The following is a 27,736-nucleotide window of genomic DNA, read 5'->3' as shown; positions in this document are numbered from 1 at the left end:
TTTTTCGCTTTGCGATAGATGGCGCTGTTGTAGTCACAAACATATGGCTCACAATTTTAGACGAACAGTTAGTAACAGGTAGGTTTTTTAAATTAAAATACAGAACGTAGGTACGTTTGAACATTTTATTTCGGTTGTTCCAATGTGATACATGTACCTTTGTGAACTTATCATTTCTGAGAACGCATGCTGTTACAGCGTGATTACCTGTAAATACCATATTAATGCAATAAAATGCTCAAATGACTATTACAGCGCCATCTATCACAAAGCGAAAAAAAGTGGTGCAACTAAAACATTTGTATTTCTTTACGTACTACACGAATATGTAATAAAAATGGGTTTCCTATTTAAAAAAAGGCAGTTGATATCCGTTTGACCTATGGCAGCGCCATCTAGCGGGCCAACCATAGCGCCATCTGGTTTCCCCCTTCAAGCTAGGAAAGTTTCGTTCTTTGTAGTTTTTTCGTTTGACGCTTATTTCGTGAGATATTTGGCCCGGTCACGATCAATGGACCACCCTGAAGAATCTGAATTTCGGAAAAACATCATCCACAAAATTGCAAAAGCCGACATGTGCGAGAATTATCGCAAAATCAGCTTAACTACCGCTAAAGACTGAATATCATTCTTCATTTTATGAAAGCTGTCATTTATGACTGCAATTATTTGTCACCTTATTTATGTCATTTCATTGTAAGGTAGCCATTTTTGTTACTGTTTCTGTAGAATAAAAAAAAAGAAAAAAAAACAGGGAAAAAACCAGCTCATGCACACAAATTGCTGACAAGCGTACTACACCGAAGAATGAAGAAGAAAGTTGAGGATCTGTTAGATGACGATTAGTTTGGCTTTAGGAAAGGTAAAGGCACAAGAGAGGCAATTCTGACGTTGTGGTTGATAATGGAGACAATACTTACGAAAAATCAAGATACGTTCATAGGATTTGTCGACCAGGAAAAAGGGTTCGACAATGTAAAATGGTGCAAGATGTTGGAAATTATGAGAAAAATAGTTGTAAGCTGTAGGGAAAGAAGGGTAATATACAATTGCAAGAGGCTAGAGGGATCAATAAGAATGCAAGACCAAGAACGAAGTGCTCGGATTAAAATGGATTTAAGACAGGGATGTAATCTTTCGCCCCTACTGTTCAGTTTATGCATTGAAGAAGCAACGACGGAAAGAAAAGAAAGGTTCAGGAGTGGGATTAAAATTCAGGGTGAAAAAAATATCAGTAAGATTCGTTGATGACATTGATATCCCCAGTGAAAGTGAAGAAGAATTACAGGATCTGTTGAATGGACTGCACAGTCTAACGAGTACAGAATATGGATTGAAAATAAATCGAAGAAAGGCGAAAGTAATGCGAAGGGGCAAAATGAGAACAGCGAGAAACTTAACAACAGAATTTGGGATCACGAAGTAGATGAAGTTGAGGAATTCTGCTACCTAGACAGCAAAATAACCAATGACAGACCGAGCAAAGAGAACATACAAAGCTGGCCGGAGTGGCCGAGCGGTTCTAGGCGCTACATCTGGAACCGCGCGACCGCTACGGTCGCAGGTTCGAATCCTGCCTCGGGCATGGATGTGTGTGATGTCCTTAGGTTGGTTAGGTTTAAGTAGTTCTAAGTTCTAGGGGACTGATGACCTCAGCAGTTAAGTCCCATAGTGCTCGGAGCCATTTTTTAGAACATACAAAGCAGAGCAGCAGTGGCAAAAAGGGCATTCCTGACCGAGAGACGTCTGCTGGTATCAGACATAGGCATCATTTTGATGAAGAAATTTCTGAGAGGGTAGTGAAACATGAACTGTTGAGAAAACCGGAACAGAAGAGAATGGAGCATTTGAGGTGTGGTGCTATGCTACAGAAGAATGTTGAAAATGAGGTGGACTGATAATGTTAAGGAATGAGGAGGTTCTCCAGACAATCGGCGAGGGAAGGAATATGTGGAAAACACTGACAAGAAGGAGGGAGAGGATGGTAGGACATCTATTAGACATCAAGAGCGAGGTAGCGCTGTCGTTAGCACACTGGTCTCGCATTCTGGAGGACGACGGTTCAAACCCGCGTCTGACTGTTCTGATTTGGGTTATCCGTGATTTCCTTAAATCGTATAAGGCAATTGGCGGAATGGTTTCTTTGAAAGGGCACGGCCGATTTCCTTCCCCATCCTTCCCTAATCCGAGCTTGTGCTCCGCCCCTAATGACCTCGTTGTCGACGGGACGTTAAACATTAATCTGCTGCTCCTCCTCCAATAACTTCCACGGTACTGGAGGGAGCTGTAGAGGGTAAAAATTATACAGGAAGACAGGGATTCGAATGCATCCAGCGAGAAATTGTGGACGTAGTTGCAACTGCTACTCTGAAATTCGCACAGGAGAGGAATTCGTGGCGGGCCTCATCAAACCGGTCAGAAGAGTGATGACGCAAACAAACAAAAAAGTACTGTGAAAGAACGACACTGAGGTAATCGACAGATCCTACAGGGTGTATCTTCGTTGATGGTACAAATTTTCACAGATGAAAACAGAGGTCCCGCGCAATTCATCTCGCTCTCTTCATCGGTAAGACCCGGAGTCGTCGATGTCGGCGTCCAGGTTGACACCGTGCTCCTTGAACTTAGGAGGCATTCGATACAGTTCCGCACTATTGTCTAGGTAACAAAATACCCCGTGAGTCTGGAAAGTTTCGAGACAGGATTAATAAAAATTTTAAACAAATAATACTTCAATCAAATGAAACCATTTGGTTGCAGATACCTTCTGAACTTTATATATATATAAAGCGACAAAGGAAAATTTCTACCAAGGCTGAGATTCGAACCCAGGTCTTCTCCTCACAAAGTAGATGCACTAACCACTACAGCACCCTGGCTCACTAGCTCTGCACAACTGCAAAGACTGCCGTAGCACGCCTCCCTCCTCGATCCAGATTCCAGTGAGACTTGAAAACGTGTCTGGAAGCGTACAGTTTCATTTGATTAAAGCTCCTGTGCCTGGGTTTTGGGCAGGATCCCCCGTTTCGTCTGATGCTGAGGTGCTATTTCAGTACAGTTGGAGAGCCTGTGCAACAGTGTTCAAGTTTAGGGGGAATACCAAGTGGGCCGAGACGGGTTCATACCCCATTTATAGAAGTATCAATCGTTTCCTTTTTAATGACCAACAACTCTACAAAACTCCTCTTCCTATCACCATTAATGATAGGAACGATCCTGTCCATTTCATCAAATTCCTGATTTGGGGTTTGAATAGGATTTGTATTGAGAAGCCAGGTGTGCTAGGGTAGTACATGCAGTTGTGCAAAACAACTGTGCCAGGGTGGAGAAGTGGTTAGGGCATCTGCCTTCTGAGTAGGAGACCTGGGTTCAAATCCCGGCCTTGGTACAAATTTTAATTTGTCGCTTCAGCCTATATATATATATATATATATATATATATATATATATATATTGGTGTTTTGCCCTTAAGGAGCGCAGTTGGACTAAACAACATGGCCAGTTCCTTTTGCTGCCTTCTTTGCTGCCCAAACTTCCCTCATTCGCTCGCTGTGTTTCTGTTTCCGGTCCTCTGTCCATCCGTCTTGTCGGCTTTGTGTCTTCGGCTTCATTTTGATTGCCTTTTTGGTTGCCCATATTTCTTTCATCTGCCGGCTGTGATCTTGCTTGCGTTCTTCGGTCCATTTTACGCCTCTTCGTTGGTCACTGTGTATCTCATGTAGTTTACTTACCTTAATTATGTTTCTGAATTTTATTCTGTCGTTTATTGTGTCTGCTGTTATATATATAGTTTTTTTACTGACATTTGGTTCATAAAATCTTAGTCATTCTATTCGGTTCTTGACAGCTGCGTGTTACATCGTGTTTAAAATGAGTTAAACGTTTTATATCAGAGCTTCAGAACAAACAGCTTGATCTTCAGAACAAATGTCTTTCAGCGAGCGAAAAAAATTCTCCACTTTCTTTGCGATACAGTCATGTTTGTTTACCAGGCCAAATAGAAAATTCAAGCGCCACTTCTTAATTCTGTAAATTTCGAAGTTTTGAAAAGTAGTGTAAAACAGAAATATGGGAGACAATGAGCCAGAAACAAATAACTGAATAATAGAAAACTCGCGGAATTTTTACGTTACAATTAATTATGATGCTCCGTGACATGTTGCTGTTGTTGTTGTTGTTATTGTGGTTGTGGTCTTCTGTTTGAAGACTGATTTTATTCATCTCTTCGGGCTAGTCTATTGTGCGCAAGTCTCATCTCTGCACAGCTACTGCAAGCTACGGGGGCTTTCTAAGAATTACTGCCTCCGAATTTTTTTTATTTGAAATCTCTTAAAGCTTATTAAACAAAGCAAACGTTATTAACATTCTAGATCGTTATTCTACGTGTCTACATATTTATTTCTAAAGGGAGTCACCCTGACGACGAACACAATTCTCTCAACGAGAGGCCAGTCGGTTGATACCGTCACTGTAGAATGTGTGACTTTGTTGACGGAGCCACCTCACCACTGCTTGCAGCGCTTCATCACTATCAAATTGAAGTCCTCGAAGGTGTTCTTTAAGATTTGGAAACAGATGAAAATCGGATGGGGCCAAATCGGGACTGTACGGTGGATATGGGGGACGACTGATGAGTGTGCCCAAGGCGTCGGATTGATGCAGATGTCGCAGCATTGTCATGCTGAAGGAGAGGGTACACCAGGCGTGAATGCGTGAACGACCTCTTCGAATTCGTGCTTTCAGCTCCCCCCTCCGGAGGTTTGAGTCCTCCCTCGGGCATGGATGTGTATGTTGTCCTTAGCGTAAGTTAGTTTGTGTGTAAGCCTAGGGACCGATGACCTCAGCAGTTTGGTCCCATAAGAACGTACCAGAAATTTCCGAAATTTCTGTTTTCTCCGATTACGTTCAGTACGTCTTCATTAGTTATACCATGTACCAGTTCTTCTGCAACACCACATTTCAAAAGCAACTGCTTGTCTGAACTGTTTATTGTCCACATATAACGTGGATAATTATTGACGAGGAAAGGGGAAAGAATCGAGTTGTTCAGTTGACCCATTGCGTTGTATGTTATGATTTCGCTAAAATCTACAGACTCCTACTGTGTAGTCTCGGTCCGCCCATTACGTCCTGTTGATTGTTTGGCCGCAACTCGTATGTTCACAGCCGGTGGTGTGAATAGGATAGATACGATTTGAATCTCAGCCGAGGTACCAGCGAACCGTGATAGGTAGCCGTAATTTCTGTTTGATATTCTGTTATTGTTACGTGTTGGTAATATATGCGGGGCCAACCGAGCGCGGCCCGGCAGTTAGATAGTTCGTCATGTGTGCCGACCACTAATTTCGCCGCTGAGTTTACCTTGCGTGGGAGCTGTTTGTTAGCCCGGAATAGCGGCCAGGGATGGCCATCGGCTGCGGTCTGCACGAGCCAACATTGCTTTGGCCGTTGGCGATCGTCAAGATAGCGGGCGACAACAAGTGGAAGTTCTCGAGCCTGAATCATATAACAGGGTCACCAGTCGCATATACTCTACTGTCTCGACAGTTTTGTGGAATTTTAATTTTTACAGTGTGTACATAGGTAGTTAGTCTGGTGGCCTCGCCGATAGAGGCCCCCCCCCCCCCCCCTTTTTCCCGTGAGTTTGATACAACTTTTAAAAGGGACTGAATTTTCTCATACTGAGAACTTACTTGAGGAAAAACTTTCAATAGCCAAGAACGCGTAAATTAGTCTTTGTTGTTGACAACCGGTTTCGACATATGTAACTGTTATCTTCTGGGTTTCAAGAAATTTCTGTTGTAAAACGTGTTCAATTGCGAGTTAGCACCTCAGACAGAAGCATGTCTTATAACAAAAATTTTTTGAAGACAGAGGATGACAGTTACAACTGTCGAAACCGGTTGTCAGCAATAAAGACTTAATTTACGCGATCTTGGCTAGTGAAAGATTTTTCCCAAGCAAAACTTCTGAAAGGCGCCCTGTGAAATTTCAAATCACGCTGCTGCTATACTAAGCCACCCCTCTCCCCCTTCCACCGGTCAAGTATACTTCGTGCTGATGACATTTCTTTCCGAGCCCTCTACGTAGCTCTCCGGAAAACCCCACAATCCCTCGAACTCCATCTTAATCAGTTTCCTTTTGATGTAACTAGTGGCTCCTGAAGATAAATCCCACCGAAACAATGGCATTAATTATAGGACGAACCATCTGCTCCCTCTTCGTCCACGACTTTCACCTAACCATTTACGGCTTACCTCAGAAAAGTCCGTGAATTCTCATTCTGCTCTCTCAAGATATCTAGTGACTACCGTGGTCGCAGATATGGAGTACCTGGCAGTAGGTGGCAGCACAATGCACCTAATATGAAAAACGTATGTTTTTGTGTGTCTCCGGATACTTTTGATCACATACTGTATATTCCAACAAATCCCATTGTTTCTCGTCTGATCGCACGATGCCACGCCATTACCAATATATTCCGTCATCCCTCTACCTATACAAACTCCATATCGTATCCCAACGCACCTAAGCGACGCTCCCAGATGATAAGTCCGGCCCGGTATTTAAGCATAATATCAGCTATAGCTCTACCACAACTACCCAACTCCACTTCAGGATTCCCCCTTTCATCGTCCCTCTCCATCTTTTCCTGTCCCTTCTCCTCTTGGTACTACAGCTTTGCCCACACACTAAACTACTCATGTTTCTCCATTTTGCTACTGTCCAGTGGGGTTCTGTATTTATACTCGCACTCTTCACCCTTACTGAACACCTTTCTGCTCCTCAAATGCTTGTTTCCAATGTAAGTCGTTCAGTCTTTTAGTGAAAGAGTAGTATTCCATTTCACAGAACGTCGCCGTTCCTGCAAGGTGTTTTAAATATGTATTGTTGCTTAATATTTCCCTTTTAGTCTTTTGTTTTTAATTTAGGAAAAGAATAAAATCTAATAACCGTTTAATGTCATGTAAACACCAACAAAATTCACCTTTTCATCGCTTTTACGACATCTGTAGAATTCTCCCTCTGTCAATGATATTTGTCTCGTTTTAATTTATATTTTAAAGATTTTAACTGAAGACCGGAAATCGTACCCCCTTCCGAGGGGGATGAAATAACAATAAATAAAAACAAATTGCTTGTCTTTTTCTCTAGTAGTTTCCTGTACGCGTATGTCTGAACAAGGTGTGATGCGTGAATGCTCGGAAGTGGAGGAAAATCGAGTATCGTAAGGCATTAATTTTTTTTCTGTGAGAAGGTTTGACGTCAATCGAAATTTATTAGTAGCTCATAAAGGTCTACTGTGACTCTTCTCCTTCATTCTCCACCACGAACAAATGGGGGGCTTTATCTAAACGAGGCCGTGAAATAGTTCCAGATAAATGGCGTAAGGGAAGTCAGAAAAGTACAACCACACTAGAATACGTAGAAAGAATACGCGGAAGGGCCAAAGGAACTGGTATAGGCATGCGTATTCAAATACAGAGATATGTAAACAGGAGGAATACGGTTCTGTGGTCGGCAACACCTATATAAGACAAGTATCTGGCGCAGTTGTTAGATCGGTTACTGCTGCTACTATGGTATGTTATCAAGCTGTAAGTAAGTTTGAACGTGGTGTTATAGTCGGCGCACGAACGATGGGACACAGCATCTCCTAGATCGCGATGAAGTGGGAATTTTCCCGTACGACATTTCACGTGTGTTACGTGAATATGAGGAATCCGGTAAAACATCAGATCTCCGACATCGCTCCGACCGGAAAAAGATCCTGCAAGAACGAGTCAACGACGACTGACAGAAGTGTAACCCTTCCGCAAATTGCTTCAGATTTCAGTGCTGGACCATCAACAAGTGTCAGCGTGCAAACCATTCAACGAAGCATCATCAGTATGGGCTTCGGAGCTGGAGACCCACTCGTGTACCCTTGATGACTGCACGACACAAAGCTTTACGCCTCGCGTGGGCCCGTCAACACCGACATTGGACTATTGATAATTGGAAATACGTTGCCTGGTCGGACGAGTCTCGTTTCAAATTGTGTCGAGCGGATGGACGTGTACGGGTATGGTGACAACCTCATGGATCCGTGGATCCTGCGTTTCAGCAGGGGACTGTTCAAGCTGGTGGAGGCTCTGTAATGGTATTAGGCGTGTGCAGTTGGAGTGATTCAGGACCCCCGATACGTACGTAAGCAACCTGTCTGATCATCTGCATCCATTCATTTTCATTGTGCATTCCGACGGCATTGGACAATTCCAGCAGGACAATGCGACATCCCACACGTCTAGTAATGCTACAGAGTGTCTCCAGAAACACTCTTCTCAATTTAAACACTTCCACTGGCTACCAAGCTCCCCAGACCCTGTCATAAAGCAACGTCTACTAGGCAATGGGCTGTGGGCAATAACATTCCTGAAATGGACTGACCTGCCCATATCTGATCCAATGGAACACCTTCGGGATGAATCAGAACGACGATTCTGCTCCTGATCCAAGCGTCTAATATACCTGCTTTGGTTTCGACTCTCTAGGATGAATGGGCTGTCATTCCTCCACAAATATTCAAACACCTCATCGAAAGTGTCCCAAGCCGAGGACAATCTTCATAAATGCGAACGGTGAACACACCTTTGTTTGGATAGTGCATATTAATTACTGAGATATTGGAATCAAATTTTCTTTTTGAAACAACTTTTTTTTTTTTTTTTTTTTTTTTGAGTCATCAGTCTGCTGACTGGTTTAATGCGGCCCGCCACAAATTCCTCTCCTTTGTAACTTCTTCATCTCAGAGTATCACTTGCAGCCTACGTCCTCAATTATTTGCTGGCTGTATTCCAATCTCTGTCTTCCTCTACAATTATTACCTTCTACAGCTACCTCGAGTACTATAGAAGTCATTCCCCCAATGTCTTAAGAGATGTCCTATCATCCTGTCCCTTCTCTTTGTCAGTGTTTTCCACATATTCCTTCCCTCTCCGATTCTGTCCAGAACCTCCTTACCTCATCAATCCACCTAATTTTCAACATTTGCCTGTAGCACTACATCTCAAATTCTTCGATTCTCTTCTGTTCCAGTTTTCCCAAAGTCCGTGTTTCATTACCATACAATGACGTGCTCCAGATGTACATTCTCAAACATTTCTTTCTCAAATTGAGGCCTGTGTTTGATACTAGTAGACTTCTCGTGACCTGGACTGCCCTTTTTGCCAATGCTAGTCTGCTTTTAATATCCTCCTTGCTCCGTCCGTCATTGGTTATTTTGCTGTCTAGGTAGCAGAATTGTTTAACTTCATCTACTTCGTGACCATAAATCCTATTGTTTAGTTTCTCGCTGTTCTCATTTCTGCTACTTCTCATTACTTTCGTCTTTCTTCGATTTACTCTCAGTCCATATTGTGTACTCATTAGATTGTTCATACCACTCAGCGTATCATGTAATTCTTGTTCACTTTCACTCAGGATAGCAATGTGATCAGCGAATCGTATCATTGATATCCTTTCATCTTGAATTTTAACTCCACTCCTGAACCTTTCTTTTATTTCCATCATTCTTTCTTCGATGTACAGATTGAACAGCAGGGAGTAAAGACTATATCTTTGTCTTGCACCCTTTCGATCTTGATCGACCACTCTTATTATTCCCTCTTGGCTCTTGTATATTACATGTCTCACCCTACAGCCTACCCCTATTTTTCTCAGAATTTCGAAGATCTTGCACCATTTTGCAATGTCGAACGCTTTTTCCAGGTCGACAAATCCTGTGAGAGTGTCTCGTTTTTTCTTTAGTCGTGCTTCCATTATCAACCGCAACGTTAGAATTATCGTTCTGGTCCTTTACCTCTTCTAAAGCCAAATTAACTGTCATCTAGAACATCCTCAATTTTCTTCTTCGTTCTTCTTTTTATTATTCTTGTCAGCAACTTGTATGCATGAGCCGTTAGCTTATTGTGCGGTAATTTTCGCACTTGTCAGCTCTTGCAGTCTTCGGAATCGTGTGGATGATATTTTTCCGAAAGTCAGATGGTATGTCGCCTGACTGATTCACTCTACACACCAACTTGAATATTCGTTTTGTTGCCGCTAATCCCAGTGATTTTTAGAAATTTCATGGAATTTTATCTATGCCTTCTACGTTATTTGATCTTAACTCCTCCAAAGCTCTCTTAAATTCTGATTCTAATACTGGATCTCTATCTCTTTAAATCGACTCTTGTTTCTTCTATCACATCAGACAAATCTCCCCCCTCATAGAGGCCTTCAGTATACTCTTTCCACCTATCCGCTCTCTCCTCTACGTTTAACAGATGAATTCCCGTTGCACTCCTTAATGTTAACTATTTCATTTTTAATGTCATCGTAGGTTATTTTGACTTTCTTATATTCCGAGTCAGTCCTTCCGACAGTCATTTCTTTTTCGGATTCTTCACATTTTCCATGCAACCATTTCGTCTCATCTTCCCTGCACTCCCTATTTACTTCAAAATCCTCAGCGACGTGTATTTCGGTATTTCCTGAACATTTTCGTACTTCCTGCTTTCATCGATCAACTGAAATATTTCTTCTGTTACCCGTGGTTTCTTCGCAGTTACCTTGTCTGCGCCAATGTTTTTCTTTACTACCTACAGTGCTATTCTTTATTGCTGTATCCATAGCCTTAGAGAACTTCAAACGTGTCTCGTCATCCCTTAGTATTTGCGTATTGATTCTTCCTGACTAATCTCTTGTACTTCAGCCTACTCTTCATCACTACTGTATTGTGGTCTGGGTCTTTATCTGCTGCTGGGCACGTCCTAGAATTCAGTAACGTAAGTTCGGAATCTCTCCCTGACCATGCTGTAATCTAACTGAAATCTTCCGTATCATCTGGTCTTTTCCAAGTATACCTCCTCTTCTTATGATTCTTGAGCAGAGTATTCGGTATTACTACCTGGAATTTATTACAGAACTCAATTAGTCTTTCTCCTTTCCAAGAGCATATTCTCCTGTATTCTTTCCTTCTAGTTCTTTCCCCCCCCCCCCCCCCCCCCCCAACTGCATTCCAGTCACCCATGAAATTCAGCGGCTTTTTATTCTTCACAATCGGATTAGTCTTTTCCAAAACACTGCAATGTTTATAACTGCGAATTTGTCTGTTTTACACATGAACAGAATATGGGTATTCTATGCCTTGTGCATGGCGCTAACGGGCGCCCCTTAAGAGTATGCTACGCCGCAGCACACAGCCCGCTGCCCCGTGTAGCGTTTGCTGACGGTACCACTTTGCTCGTGTGTTGCAGCCGGCGTGTCGGGGCGCTGCCAGTTCCCCAAGCAATGGGCCGGCAGATGGTTCCAGTCGGGGGTGCCGCACCTCATCACGCTCAACGCGACGCACATCGAGACCAAGGGCGAGTGCGTCGAGAGCGACGGCGACAAATTCCTCACCGAGGACAAGTGAGTACCCAGCAGCCCAGGCGTCGCTCTTCCTCTGTAGCTCTAGGTGACGTTTATTTTCGTGTTTCTCATTCTTTCTTATGAAGCCTGGTTGGCTAACTGTGGTAGGCACACTATACTAGCTGAAATACACTGGCGTGGAAATGTTAAAGATCAAAGCAACTTTCACATTGAAACTTACCCTCCCACACATCACTGTTAAAATTCTCTTAGTCTCTTCACCATTTTCAAAAGTTTCGAGAGGCGTAAGATATACAAAAGAAAAATTTTTTACTTCATTATCTCGTTGTTGTTGCCTCCAGTTGTCTCTAGGGGTACATCCTTGCGCTAAAATATGGACTCAACATTGTGGGTTCCTGTTGAACTGAATAACTGGTGAAATTCTTTCTGTTGCTATGAGTATATTTTTATTTTATCCCATTCTTCTATATCACACTGACTTCACAATCTCCATTTGAGAACACTAATTCACATTGTTGTTGACGAGATTAGAAATGTAATTTCGTTTCCATCAGAGGCATGCCCACTACTCCCTACATTCTGCGGTACTCACATTATTCCTGACGACAGGGCAGCATCCTGGTGCAGGCACAAGTGTTTCGGAACACATCGCGCAGCGCATATTGTTGAACGAGGGACCGAACAACAGAACACTCCTACGTATCCCCATGCTGCTCGTATGGCAAACCAGTTGTGACTGCAGTGGGCACGGCATTTTGGAACTTCGAGATTGTACCGCGGATCAATGGAGACGTGCCGCCTGACCTTATGAATCATGTTTGTTGTTACACTAGGTCGGTGGTCGTGTCAGGAAACGCCAACAGCTGGTGGAAATTTGCACCACGCCACGGGCGCAGTTCATAGGGGGAAGTATTATGCTATGAAAGGTGACTCACTTTTCCAGGGCTTTCGTGTGAGCTGTGACAGTACTCAAAGACACGACGACAACTGTGAACTATGTGAGCATCATTGTGGACCAATTCCATCCTTTCATGCTGTAAGATGGCATCTTCCAGCAGGATAACTCTCTGTCCACAAGGACACAATGATGTTTGCGTGGTCTGAGTACTAGTTCACAAAAAAATGGTTCAAATGGCTCTGAGCACTATGCGACTTAACTGCTGAGGTCATCAGTCGCCTAGAACTTAGAACTAATTAAACCTAACTAACCTAAGGACATCACACACATCCATGCCCGAGGCAGGATTCGAACCTGCGACCGTAGCGGTCACGCGGTTCCAGACTGAAGCGCCTTTAACCGCACGGCCACACCGGCCGGCTAGTTCCCAAATTGGGCTGATGTGAATCCGATATCAGACATCTCTGGCGCTATCACACCAACTCCACACCGGCAGAATTGTACCGGTGCATCATCTCTCACTTTGAGACTTCATTGTGGTGTGAAAGACACAAGGTGTTATGCCTGTTCTGATTGATAAAATGCATATTGAGGCATGAATTTTGTCTGGTGTTAGTTTATGCTAAATGATACTTGACAGGGGTATTCAAGTACACGCGCGCTTCCGTAATTCACGGCAACAGCGTCACCTATGCCTAGAAAGCTGATGCCACATATAGCTCGCGCCCGACGCATAGTGACCGGTTTTCGTCCAACGCGCTGGACGAGTTCATTCGTTTGTTCGAAAGCGAGGCAGCTAACTGTTTTCCATCTTTCGGCCGGTCAGCGATGACAGAAACTATTTTACTGAAACTATTCGGTAAAAAAGTTTCATTTTTGCTTTGCTTATAGTTTTATGTTTCAGGTTAATGTTGATGTACCCATCATTTCGTTAATGGTCATTGTTATTATGATATATACGTGAAACTAAGACACTGCGCGAAATTCGGAAAAGTGTGCAATGAAAAATAGAGGTCGCTATGATTTTGCGTTTGGTGCATATTACATAATATGTTGTTGCGTATGAAATTTAGCTAACATTTTTTTAGACTTGGGTAGAGGTGTCTATTTGTCACCAATCTCCAGAAAATTGATCTGATGTAGCACACTCATTTACGATCGCGCCGCGCCAGCGATAAAGCCAGCGTGAAATATCCACAACATTCATCATATTTCGTAAACTATTTCATAAATCGAACTGAGATTTTGGCAGATGATGTCACGCAAAGAGGAGTTATTTTACCATATCGTTACTATATAAAACATCATTATCTACCGTGTTATTCCAGTAACTGCACACTTTTTCTGTGAAAGAATGAAGCTTTTAAGGGGCGTCGATAGGTGGTGGAAATGAGAAATGCTATGGGTTTTGGAACAGCATATGTGAAGACAGTACTTTTTTTACCGAGGATGTGCTTTTTCATAAGGTATTGACTTTACTTTTCCTCAGTTATTGCCGGCCTGTGTGGCCGAGCGGTTCTAGGCGCTTCAGTCTGGAACCGCGCGACCGCTACGGTCGCAGGTTCGAATCCTGCCTCAAGCATGGATGTGTGTGATGTCCTTATGTTAGTTAGGTTTAAGTAGTTCTAAGTTCTAGGGGACTGATGACCTCAGATGTTAAGTCCCATAGTGCTCAGAGACATTTTGAACCTCAGTTCCTCTCTCCTCGTAATAAACCACTGTTTCAGAACTCCCTTGCAGTTGTGTCTCCACAACATATTAGTGAGGTGAGAGTGTGTAAACTCCGCTGTGTTTCGGCAAAATAAGCAATTTTTGACATTGTAACCAGAGAAATGTGTAGGTTTTACTCAATATTCGCCACTCATTACGCTTCTCTGAAAGTTGTAAATGGTTAACAAGCCAGGCGAAAATAAGTCGCTGCATTTTTGGCGGAATTCCTTTTAGATACTAACCAAAGCAGAGGTGACAGTAGGTCTTTTTGAATGGTCGCCTTGCAAGTGTCGGCGCAAACGGGCCCCACTTAATATTTACAAGAAATGTAAGCGTAGGCTTCAGTTTAGAACGGCACTTCCTCTCAAACACTCGACATTTCCCTACAGCGCTCTGAGCGACCCCCACCACTTCCGCTCTCGCCACGCTTCCCCAGCCGACTGCGCGTCTAGCGGCCACGGCATTTTGCGCGCGCTTATACCACTGGAAACCTAGGAAGGAGTGATCACTGCTGTATGTTCAGATAGATAGACAGAGAAAGAGAAGGAGGGGGGGGGGAGGGAGAGAGAGAGAGAGAGAGAGAGAGAGAGAGAAATTTCGATGTTTCATGATCAGCTCCAAATTTCTGTCACTTAACATCAGTTGTGATCAAAAAATTTTATACATTCGCTCTGCCAATTACGGATATGTTTGCTTCCAACGACATCAACGCTGTCAGTTCGTCCTCAAAGTTAGAACAGGTTTCACTCTTCCTAATGAGGCAACGCAGGGCAGAAATTATTGACCTAGAAAAGTTAGTACCCTGCGAATGGCACACCCACACCCAGCTAGAAAAATTCCCGGGCGACTACAAAGAGAATGTCGGATGATAATTCGCCTAGTCCTCCCCACTGCCGCGAGTTGGCGACAAGAGCCATAGAATTTTACCCTCTCAAGTGATCGGGGTCATAAATCGCTAATTGCAGCCCTCCCATATTTCGTACCGCTCTATTTCCTACAAGTACTCAGAGGAAGAGCTTCATTAGTGCAGAGAGCCAGCTAGCTAGACCCAGCGGGTGCTTCTGAATTACAGCGACCAACTCGCGCAGCAAACTGCTCCCGAATTTTCCGGACACTGCCTCGCTCTTCCTTCTGTACGGGTGTCGGTCCAAGTCGTGTGGCCGGAAGCCAGGGACTATTATTGGTCTACAGCTCTTTTCGTACGTTTAGTTTAAGTCTTTTAGGAGGGGGCTCTCTGCTCAGTCAGCAAATAGGTCAGTTTTCCAGATCGACAGTCGCTTACTTGACGAAGCACGTTACATAGACGGCGAAATGTTCCACCATTGCTTGGGAATGGTTTGCTGCGTCTTCCAGCAGTCGCAATCCCGTAAAAATTTGGCACTGGCACATTTGATGTAAACTCATTTCCATAAAGTAACGGAAAGAAATTGCAAAAATATCTATAATTAAGAAGAAATTCTTTGTCGAATGTGATGAGTCATAAAAAGTTCATACCATATGACACGACATCAATAAAACTTAAGAATACATTTCGAAGTGAAGAATTTATCTCGAAATTAGAACACACGCTATTTGATTAAAACTATTCAATCACTCCTATGTGATGCGAAAATGACTATTAAATGCCGGCCGCGGTGGCCGAGCGGTTCTAGGCGATTCAGACCGGAACCGGGCGACTGCTACGGTCGCCGGTTCCAATCCTGTTTTGGGCATGGATGTGTGTTATGTCCTTATGTTAGTTAGGTTTAAGTCGTTCTAATTTCTAGGGGACTGATGACCTCACACTTTAAGTCCCAAAGTGCTCAGAGCCATTTTTTACTATTAAATGCCACAAGAGACGGGCCCACCAGTATAAAAGGAGGTGGGGCGTATTGTGTTGACCATAGGGAGGCGATAAAAGCGGAATGGGTTGGTCAGGAAAGCTCGGTGATTTCAAACCTGGACTAGTCACTGGGTAACTTTCAACAGACACCGAAGCTGGTGATGCAGTGTTTCAGGTGTACACACAATCGCCGAAAAATCTGTGAGGCAGTAATCTCGTTAGTAACATTACGTAGGAAATCAGCATACATTGCACCATTTAGATTGCCATCGATAAAGGGGGCCAGTTATCCTTCCTCCCATAATGCCGCCAAGGTCGCTGATGTTCCCCTTGTCGCAGCCATCGTGGATTTTCCGTTGCCCAATAATGCATATTATGCCGGTTTACGTTATCGCTGTTGGTGAATGACGCTTAGTCGCTAAATAGAACGCGTGCAAAAAATCTGTCATCGTCCCGTAATTTCTCTTGTGCCCAGTGGCAGAACTGTACACGACGTTCAAAGTCGTCAACATGCAATTTCTGGTGCATAGAAATATGGTACGGGTGCAATCGATGTTGATGTAGCACTCTCAACACCGACGTTTTTGAGATTCCCGATTCTCGCGCAATTTGTCTGCTACTGATGTGCAGATTAGCCGCGACAGCAGTTACAATCCCTACTTGGGCATCATCATTTGTTGCAGGTCGTGGTTGACGTTTCCCATGTGGCTGAACACTTCCTGTTTCTTTAAATAACGTAACTATCCGGCGAACGGTCCGAACACTTGGATGATGTCGTCCAGGATACCGAGCAGCATACGTAGCACACGCCCGTTGGGGATTTTGATGACAAGAGCCATACATCAACACGATATCGACCTTTTCCGCAATTGGTAAACGGTCCATTTTAACACGGGTAATGTATCACGAAGCAAATACCGCTCGCTCTGGCGGAATGTTACGTGATACCACGTACTTATACGTTTGTGACTATTACAGCGCCATCTATCACGAAGAGAAAAAAGTGGTCCAACTATAACATTCATATTTCTTTACGTACTACACGAATATGTAATAAAAAATGGGGGTTCCTATTTTAAAAAACGCAGTCGACATCCGTTTGACCTGTGGCAGCGGCATATAGCGGGCCAACCATAGCGCTATCTGGTTTCCCCCTTCAAGCTAGACGAGTTTCGTTCTTTGTAGTTTTTTCGCTTGATGCTTATTTCGTGAGATATTTGGTCCGTTCACTATCAATGGACCACCCTGTATATGTAATACGTTGAAGAAAGTACTGTACTAAGTGGCCTTACAAAAAATAAATTTTTCGTGGTGGATTTTTAACGTCATTCACACACTATCGCCAACTTAAGTTACTGTATTGTGTGACTGCTCTGCAGGACAAATAGCAAATTTGTGTCGCTGATAATAGTTGCTCCAAAAAGTGGAAACTTCTTGGACTCATTCGGTAAAATTTGTGGAATTTTTCGTGCTGAGAGAGCTCACGGGAAAGCACAGCCGAACTAGCTTTGATATTTACAGCCTTGTGGAGTGCACCATACTTCTTCTTTCTCAATTTTTTGAGCTTGAAATAATGATAAGCCACAATAACGCCCTCTTCAGAAAAGCTAATGATTGCAACTGAAAGTGAAAGAGAAACGTGATTTGTGCTGTCTTGTGGCTTTTTGTATAATGAGTCTCTCGCATATCGTATCACATGCTATATCACCCCAATGTGACGCTCCGATAGGCATCACGTCACGCGACCTCTACTGCAACGTGTCACATAGCATATTGCATCGTTTCAGTGTGAACTGTGGCTTAACCTTCTCGCGGTTGATGGGATCCATGTGTCCCACTGAAGTAATAAGCAATTTTGAGCGTTGAGACGTCTATATCTCTTATCTGTCCGGTGTTACGATGTAGCGAGATGCTTTCGGAATTTGGAGAAAAATACTACGGACCACGCGATGGATATATAGAAGGCTGTGAGCAGTCAAACGGGGCGGTGTGTGTGTATAGGTGCCACAGTGCATCTGTTTCACGAAAATCAGATCAAATCACTATCTTCCCCATTCCAAGAATGTTTGAAGTAACTAACTGTGTATTCCTATACATCATAGATATTGTTTTGAGACCTTAGCATTTCTACTGGTTTATACATAATTTGGTTCAAATGGCTCTGAGCACTATGGGACTTAACTGCTGAGGTCATCAGTCCCCTAGAACTTAGAACTACTTAAACCTAACTAACCTAAGGACATCACACAATTCCAAGCCCGAGGCAGGATTCGAACCTGCGACCGTAGCGGTCGCGCGGTTCCAGACTGTAGCGCCTAGAACCGCTCGGCCACACCGGCCGGCCTACATAATTTGAATGTGGCAGGAAGTATATGCCCCAAAAACCTCATGGAATGTAGAAAACATTGGTGTGTGGTATGTCAAAGCCATCATCAAATGATCTGTTGAAAACTTATGTGCGATATTTAATGGTTTTCCTTGTCAGAAGACTAAATGCGTTTTGGTACCGATTTCTAATATTTTTTCATAATTGCCATCCCGATGAAATCATTTTAAAATTAAAAATTTCACTCTGAAAATTTTTCAAATATAAGCAATATATTTTTTAATGATGAAAGGGTTAATGCATATGACACGAAAACTTTTCATTTTTATGTGTTTTAAACAAAGAGATATTCAGGATCAAGCAGTGCATACATTGTTGTGGGACAACATGTGTATCGTACCCAATCAATTGTACAAAATTCGTTTCAGTCGCGTGTGTCCTCGTCGTTGCAATTTTCACAAACACGTGTAGAATCTGGTTGAGAGGAGAGCAGTGAGTGGTGTGTTGCCTGTTTCAATCAATGCAAACTGTCTACTATCCTCTCATGCGCAACAGTGTGATAGTATTAGCAATATTCCAGCTTAACTGCGCGTCGCGCAGTCCTTAACAGCCCCTGTAAGCAGGCCGCCCACAGGGTCCGTTTCAGGCCGACCGCAGCGCCGCAGAGAGAGTGCAGCGGCCGCTGTCTGAATTATTGCCCCCGCGCGCTCGGAGCCGTCAGTAAATATGAATTTCCATGTCGATGCTACAGAATTGCGTTATTGCTTACTGTTATGCAAATAGCAGCAATCGTATTTCACTGGCCCGCGCCCTGCCCTGTTTAACGGCGCATTCTGCAACAGTTTACACTCCCGCTTTATTCGACAGTAGTTGATTTCACCGCCGTGCGCAGATCTGCGTGCGACACACATCGCAGCGTGCGCCAGTCCACTGCGCCCGTTCAAATCTTTCTGCATTAATCGTCCGCTGTTTTGGAACATACGACACGTCTAAACAAAATGTCTGCATGGCATGTAGAAAATTATGTCTACAGTTTCCGGATCTACTAGCTTATTATCGACTTATTACTGCCACTCTCCACGGTAGTAGTATTGTTTTCATAGCTGTCTTCTTCAGTTAATCAGCATGTGAGCTGAAGACCAGTGCTCCATGGCTGGGGCCTTGAGAGGTGCCACAGTGGTAACGCACTGGACTACAATCCGTCCGTTCAGATTTGCGTTTTCTGTAGTTTCCCTAAATCACTGAAGGCAAATGGCGGGATGGAGTCACTGAAAAGGACTTGGTCGATTGCCTTTCCAATTCGAGTGTATACTTCAGTTACCGCATCGTCGACAGAAACGTTAAACCTGATCTAGTTCTGGCAACGCGGATTTGAAGGATGTGCTGAGGCATAATTGTACCTTCTAGTCTGCACTTCATAGGTCAGAAGTGGCCAATGATGATGATGATGATGATGATGATGGTGATGGTGTGTGTGTGTGTGTGTGTGTGTGTGTGTGTGTGTGTGTGTGTGTGTATTCAAATGGTTCTGGGCACTATGGGACTTAACTGCTGAGGTCATCAGTCCCCTAGAACCTAGAACTACTTAAACCTAACTAACCTAAGGACATCACACACATCCATGCCCGAGGCGGGATTCGAACCTGCGACCGTAGCGGTCGCGCGGCTCCAGACTGTAGCGCCTAGAACCGCTCGACCACTCCGACCGGCTTGTGTGTGTGTGTGTGTGTGTGTGTGTGTGTGTGTGTGTGTGTGTGTGTGTGTGTTGTGGGAAGTTCTAGAAATGGTGAGTTTGTGTCAGTTATCTTGTATCACTTCGTTATCCGTCTGTCAGTCCTTCTGTGAACACCCCCTTCTTTCCCTCATGAACGGGTATATGTATCAAATTGAAACTTGCGTTAAATACTAAGGTCCACGGTACCTTGGCGGTGTAAAACATTTAAACTTTAAAGTCGTTGCAGTCAAAAGATACTGCCATCTCTGTTATAAATTCTAGTACTCGCAAACTCACTCATAAAAATCTGTAGGGTTCTTCCCGTCAACCTAAAATCAAGAAATTTCGCAAGAAGCAAGGTTTGACGTTACAGGTAACGGAAAAATCCGAAAATTAATTTGTAATGAGATCACATGAAAAAAACATTTTTTGGGCATTTCTTATCCGTCTTATTTAGGGATAAGATTATCAAATTAAAACTGATGTAAAGTGCTAAGGTCGACGTTCCCTTGGCGGCGTAAAAGATTTAAGCTTCTAAATCAGTATTCAGTACAGTATTCAAATACAAGTCGCGGATGAATGAAAGAAATATGAAGTGCAGGGAAGCTAGGACGAAATGACTGCATGAAAAATGTGAGGAAATCGAAAAAGAAATGATTGTTGGAAGGACTGACTCAGCATGTCGGGAAGTCAAAACAACCTTCGGTGAAATTAAAAGTAAGGATGGTAATTAAGAGTGCAACGGGAATTCCACTGTTAAATACAGAGGAGAGAGCGGATAGGTAGAAAGAGTACATTGAAGGCTCCTGTGAAGGGGAAGATTTGTCTGATGTGATAGAAGAAGAAACAAGAGTCGATTTAGAAGAGATAGGGGACCCAGTATTAGAATCACAATTTAAAAGAGCCTTGGAGGACTTAAGATCAAATAAGGCAGAAGGGTTAGATAACATTACATCAGAATTTCTAAAATCATTGGGGAAAGTAGCAACAAAACGACTATTCACGTTGCTGTGTAGAATGTATGAGTCTGGGGCTATAGCATCTGACTTCCGGGGAAACATCATCCACACAGTTCTGAAGGCTGCAAGAGCCGACATGTGCTAGAATTATCGCACAATCAGCTTAACAGCTCATGCACATAACTCGCTGACTGACAAAAGTAATATACAGATGAATGGAGAAGAAAATTGAGGATGTGTTAGATGACGATCAGTTTGGGTTTAGAAAAGGTAAAGACACCAGAGAGGTAATTCTGACGTTGCAGTTGAAGATGGAAACAAGACTAAAGAAAAATCAAGACACGTTATAGGATTTGTCGACATGTTAAAAGCGTTCGACAATGTAAAATGCTGCAAGATGTTCGAAATTCTGAGAAAAATAGGGTTAAGCCATAGGGAGAATCGGGTAACATACAGTATTAGAAGAGCCAAGAGGGAATATGAGTGGACGATCAAGAACGAAATGCTCGGATTAAAAAGGGTGTAACACAGGCATGTAGTCTTTCGCCCCTGCTGTTCAATCTGCACATCGAAGAAGAAATGACGGCAATGAAAGAAATGTTCAGGAGTGGGGTTAAAATTTAAGGTGAAGTGATATCAATGATTCGATTCGCTTATGACATTGTTATCCCGAGTGAAAGTGAAGGAGGATTACAAGTTCTTCCTACTCGAATGCACAATCTATTGGGTATAGAATATGGTTTGAGAGTAAATCGAAGAAAGACGAAAGTAATGAGAAGTAGCAGACATGACAATAGCGAGAAGCTTAACATCAAGATTGATGGTCATGAAGTAGATGAAATTAAGGAATTGTAATACCTAGCTGGCGAAATAACCATTGACGTACGGAGCAAGGACATCGAAAGCAGACTAGCATAGGCAAAAAGATCATTCCTTCCCAAGAGAAGTCTACTAGTATCAAACATAGGTCTTAATTTGAGGAAGACATTTCTGTACGTTTGGGCCACAGCATTTTATGGTAAAGAAACATGGACTGTGGGAAAACTGGAACAGAAGAGAATCGAAGCACTTGAGATATGATTCTACAGACGGATGTTGAAAATTGGGTAGAGTGATAAGGTAACGAAAGAGGAGGTTCTGCGCAGGATCGGAGAGGAAAAGAATATGAGGAAAATACTGACAAGCAGAAGGGACAAGATGATAGGACACCTGTTAAGACATCAGAAAATATCTTCCATGGTACTAGAAGGAGCTGTAAAGGGAAAAAACGGTAGAGGAAGACAGAGATTGGAATAGATCCAGCAAGTAATTGAGGACATGAGTTGCAAGTGCTACTCTGAGATGAAGAGATTGGCACAGGAGAGGAATTCGTGGTTGGCCGCATCAAACCAGTCAGCAGACTGATAACCCCCCCCCCCCCCCCCCCAACAAAGAAGGTCAATGCACTTAAAAAGATACGGCCATTTATGCCAGATATTTCGGTACACGCAAACTCACTCGTCGAAACCTACAAATAATCCATGTATAGGCATAATTTAGTTTGTTCGGAACAGTCACACTGCGATTCCTACCCGTCCTTGTCCGACTTTTTATTTATCACAGAATTTTTATGAGCGATCATTGATAATGTGAGTGATGTATTAAGTCGCTATTTGTTGTTGAGTGCATTTGTGACTATGCTTAGCGCTCTCTTTTCTACTTTTTGAATTTCTGGATGTATCAACCACCATGTATCTGTAGTGATGGGAACAACCAAATGAAAACTATGGATTCAGTCGTTTGTTGGAAAACAATCGACTTATTCGGTTGTGGTTGTACTTTTCGATTGAATTATATTAAATCATTATTTTCAGCGAAACCAGTCTGTGGGAGTGTCCGAGTGAAAACAGCCGACGCTATCTGGCGCATTCGTAACGTTCCATAGTTTTGTTAAATCATTACTGTTGACTGCTCTTTATTATCGCCCGTTGTCACTGTTATTACCGTTCCGATAATAGCTTTTTATTGAGTGCCAAAGTCCGCCCCCATAGCTCGACAGGCAGGACGCCAAAATGACGTCAACTAAAGAGACCTTGCCAGTAAGTTGGCTTTTAGTTCAGTTTTTCGTCCATGTTTATGAACAGGCATCTTTTTAATAGTGGATCTTAGAGTCTGGATCGGAAGGCTGGAAATCTCATTGGCGTGGAAATAGACGAAATCACGTGGTTGCATAAGAAGTGACACTCAAGATAACGTCAGTGCTGTACACAGTACCTGTAAGGATGCTTCACGTTATGAAGCCACTCAGACCTGGAGACTGAGTGAAAACATTCATGGAACTGACGTGGCTGCAGGTATTATAGTCGGGACGGCGTAAGAAGCACTGTTGCCAGCTTTCAACTGCAAACCACTAACTACTTCAGCCGAAAACAATAGCCGTTGACAGACCTATCACAACACTGTGCCGTTGCCGTTGAGACGTTTACAAAATCACTTTACGTTATTGTTTTATATAGCCCCATCGCACCTGTGGTCTAGGACGTGTCGGTCAGAAGGGCTGTTTGCTCCCTGAAATAAAAAGAACTGAGTAAAGGAATCAACGATCAACTTGTGCGGATGTCTTGTGACGTCCAGCCAGACCAAACTCAAAGAACAATACCGACGCGACGGTCGCAGGTTCGAATCCTGCCTCGGGCATGGATTTGTGTGATGTCCTTAGGTTGGTTAGATTTAAGTAGTCCTAAGTTCTAGAGGACTGATGACCACAGCAGTTAAGTCCCATAGTGCTCAGAGCCATTTGAATCATTTGAACAATACCGATCATAACGAAAAAAAGTGGTAGCGTCGTAGATTCTTATTAAAAACGTCTTCGGTCCCGGATTGAATCCCGCCGCTGCTTCAATTTTTCCGCGCGGGAAGGCGGGTCGATCCCCGGCACGAATCCGCCCGGCGGATTAATATCGACGTTCGGTGTGCCGGCCAGTCTGTGGATGGTTTTTAAGGCGGTTTTCCACCTGCCTCGGGGAATGCGGGCTGGTTCACCTTATTACGCCTCAGTTACACAATGTCGGCAATTGCTGCGCAAACACTTTCTCCGTGTACGCGTCCACCATTATTAATCTACCATGCAAACATTGGGGTTACATTCGTCTAGTGTGAGACGTTCCCCGGGGGGTCCACAGGGGGCCGAACCGCACAATAACCCTGGATTCGGAGTGGGGTGGAGTGTAGCCTGTTGTGAACCACTGTGGGTCACGGGGGGGGGGGGGGGGGGGAGCCTCTCCGTCGTTTCTGGGTCACCAGTTTCATACAACAGAATACTGATATGTCAGGGATCAGATTACGGCGACCCATCTGTAGTTTCATTCGGTGATTCATTCCACTGATCGAAAATCAGTTGCCTGGTCAACCAGTTGTTAGCACCAGTTGGTTGTCCCACTGCTATGTATCTGGAGAATGGAGAATAGCAGGGGTACCACCAAATTGTAGATCGTGACTTTTGTGTTCATATTTAGCCCATCTCTAGCCGGCCGTTGTGGCCGAGTGGTTCTAGGCGCTTCAGTCCGGAACCGCGCTGCTGCTATGGTCGCAGGTTTGAATCCTGCCTCGGGCATGGATGAGTGTGATGTCCTTAGGTTAGTTAGGTTTAAGTAGTTCTAAGTCTAGCGGACTGATGACGTCAGATGTTAAGTCCCATAGTGCTCAGAGTCATTTGAACCATCAGTCCATCTCTCTTGAGGAGGGGGTGAGCTGGTCAGACTTTCGCTTCATAGCTGTGCGGTTCGTAAATCCAATGTGAGGTTCTTGTTGAGGCCGCAGTACACAACTGCGTCGTTATCGATCGTGATATAATGTAACAGTTATATCTCTTGGGAGTGAACATTATACGGTATTTTACGCAAACCTCAGAATTAATTTTGATTTTCCAGGTGTCGCACCAGTTACTAATTTTCTCAGTGTGCTTTGAAGACTAAAGGCTGTGTAGCTATGGTATGGCCTACTGCAGAGTATTGCCGTGTCATCAGTAAAATAAGGCTGTTTGTGTGCCCAAGTATTTCGTTATGTCGTTTGCGTACAATTAGGATAATATTGGACCAGGGACAGATCCTTGTGGTACATTCTCCTCTGCTCATTTTCTGGTGCTTCAGGCATTCTTCATGAACATCCTGCTTAGTCAAGTTGTGCTACTAATCTCTCCTTCAGATCAATTCAGTACCTCTTCATCACTTACTCTATCTACCCTTCTAACCATTAGTCGTATTCTCTAGCAGTACATTCCTAAAACTTCTCTTCTTGTCTGAAATGCTTATCGTCCACGTTTCGGTTTCGTACACGGCCACAATCCAGACAGATTCCTTCAGAAGAGCCTTCTTAATACTTCATAGTAGATGTTAAGAAATTTCTATTTTTATGATATGTCTTTCTTGCTCTTGTCCGTTTGCGTTTTACGTCCTGTCTACTTCTTCCGAAGTCAGTTATTTTTCTGTCCAAATAGCAAAAATCGTCTGCTACTTTTGTCTCATTTCCTACTCTAATTTCTTCAGCATCAACTTGTTTAAGTCGACTACAACCCGTTACCCCTGTAATGTCAGTTTTAAAATTTCATTTTTAAATTGTTGTTCCAATTTTAGATAAAATTGTGCTTTTCTTTGTCCGAGTATGCGTTAATTGACGAGGGCCATTTGTTTCTCGGAGGTACCTTGCTATCAGATCTGTACAGTGAGCATAAGCTGCAGTTTTTCTGGCGTATGCAGGGAGGCGGACGGTTGGCAACAAGGGCGTGTAATCCGGGACGATGTCTGGCGCGGCGCTTAGCAGTTGGCTGCCCTGCTCAGGGCGCCTTTGACGCCGCCGCTACAAAGGGGCCGGCGAGCGGGATGTTTTTTAATAAAGCAGTGCGGATCTCGGCCGTGCGTAAAGAAACGAGGAAATTGGATTTCTGCCTTAAGAAAGTCTCGGTCAGGACGCGCGCGGCGCAGAACGGAGCGGCCGTGGTGTGGGGCAGCGAGGGCCACGTCGCTGCGTGGGCGTAGGTGTGGGTGCGCTTGCAGGCGCCGGAGCTGCCCTGGTTTGCGCCTCCTAACGAGGCGGCGCGCGTTAGCGGGGCCGGGCATCTGGTGGCAGTAGTCTTGCCAGATCCAGAAGATTCTGTCCTAGGAACTGGTGGTTTAAATAAATCAGTGAGGCATTAACAAAAAGACGGGACATACAAAAACTACGTAAATTTTGAATCATTAGATAAGAATTTAATTATAATGTACACAGTGTAGCAAAAAAGTGAAGCACCCAGAAAGTATGATATGTCAATGTAGCTTCGTACACGCAGATACCATCGGCAGATGTATAAATGCAATTTCCTGTGACAGGCAAAACGACCACCAGTGTACATTAGTGTTGTTTGTGTTTAGCATTGTTAACAGGCTTGGTACGGTATACGAGGTGCGACAATAAAACAATGAGACTGATTTTCTATGCAAGATGTGGCAACCCTGCAGGCTTGCGTAGGTACAATATCTTTGACCTTGACCTATAAGATGCTTCTAGTCCAAGCGGCACATCGATGCAACTGCTCAGTCGTTGAGTTGTGCTGTAATAAGTTAACACTTGTTTGTGTCTCTCATCACGTAAATGGAATCGCATAATATTGCCCAACGCTATACCATTTCTTTTTGCGTTAAATTGGGCGACAACGCGACAACTTACATTAAGCTTCAGAAGGCTTTTGGAGAGGAGGTTATGTCAAGAGCTCAAGTTTTTTGTTGACATAAAATGTTTAGTGAAGGCAGAACGAATGTTGAAGATGAAGACTGCAGTGGACGACCATCAGCCTCACGGACGGATGTCAACTTCATAAAGAGTGGGTGCCTCCTGGACAAACAGTTAACCAATATTACTGCAAAGAAATTTTAGAAAGACTTCGTAAAAGAGTTGTTAGTCTCTGTGCCAACATTGCTGATAATTGGATTCTGCATCACGATAATGCGCCATCCCATACCGCTCTGTCAGTACAGCAATTTTTAACCTCAAAACAAATTTCATTACTACCACAGCTACCTTATTCCGCTCCGTGCGGCTTTTTTCTATTTCCAAGAGTCAACACAGCGGTCAGGGGACACCATTTTCAAACAACACAAGATGTCGAAAAAGCTGTGATGAGGGTCTTGGAGGATATTACAGAAGATGAGTTCCAGAAATGTTACCATCAATGGCAGAAGAGCTGGAAAAAGTGTGTGCAATCAGAAGGGAACTAATTTGGAGGAGACAACACTAAAATTGACTAAAACGGTAGGCAACATATTTTTCACATCAGTCTCATTACTTTACTGTCGCACCTCGTGTAAGGGCCGTGAACAGCGTCAGATGTTGAGTGATCATTGTGAAGGACGAAAAGGTGATGCGTACTGTGTGGGACTGCGTTATCCGCACCTGTGGGAGTTTGGAAGGGCTCTCATTGTGAGTCCCCATTCAAATGTATCCTCGGAGTCTTTCGCGACGGCATACACGAATAAAACGTTCTCGGTTTTCCAGCCGCGTCAATTCAAATAAAATGCTCGAGCTTTCGATGGCCATCTCCGCCAACGTCGTCAGGAGTTCACTGACTGCCGGGGCTGTTACGGTCTCTCGCTTATATAGGCATGATGAAATCATCAGCAGCCAATCAGATCGATCCAATGTGGCGCGCGCGTAAGTCGACCCGCGAAGCTCGTGGCAGCACCGGTGACGTCAGGTGGCGCCAGGGGCAGGCGCCACGTTTGAAACTGCCGCTCCCGCGTCGCGCATCTGTCTCTGCTTTCTTTCGATGTCCAACGCCCGTCCCCATGCCCTGCTGAGTGTGTATCCCTGGTCTCTGTTGAAATTGTTTCTGATTAGGCGAATCTCGGCCGCTTCCTTTATAACGGAGTCACAATATGTAGAAGCATGAGCCAGCACTTTT

The 27,736-nt window shown here is 43.8% G+C and overlaps 1 protein-coding gene across 1 annotated transcript in view; it reads left to right on the top strand.

Annotated features, from left to right (window-relative positions):
• LOC124545759 overlaps nucleotides 1–27,736 on the top strand; it is a 198,383-nt gene that overhangs the window by 100,842 nt on the left and 69,805 nt on the right. Inside the window, exon 3 of the mRNA XM_047124702.1 lies at nucleotides 11,280–11,433. Coding sequence (XP_046980658.1) covers nucleotides 11,280–11,433 — 154 coding nt within the window. The remainder of the gene's footprint in view (nucleotides 1–11,279; nucleotides 11,434–27,736) is intronic.

The sequence above is a fragment of the Schistocerca americana genome, chromosome 8 (genome assembly GCF_021461395.2).
Source record: "Schistocerca americana isolate TAMUIC-IGC-003095 chromosome 8, iqSchAmer2.1, whole genome shotgun sequence".
Classification (NCBI taxonomy): domain Eukaryota; kingdom Metazoa; phylum Arthropoda; class Insecta; order Orthoptera; family Acrididae; genus Schistocerca; species Schistocerca americana.
This window is presented reverse-complemented; position numbering and strand designations above follow the sequence as displayed.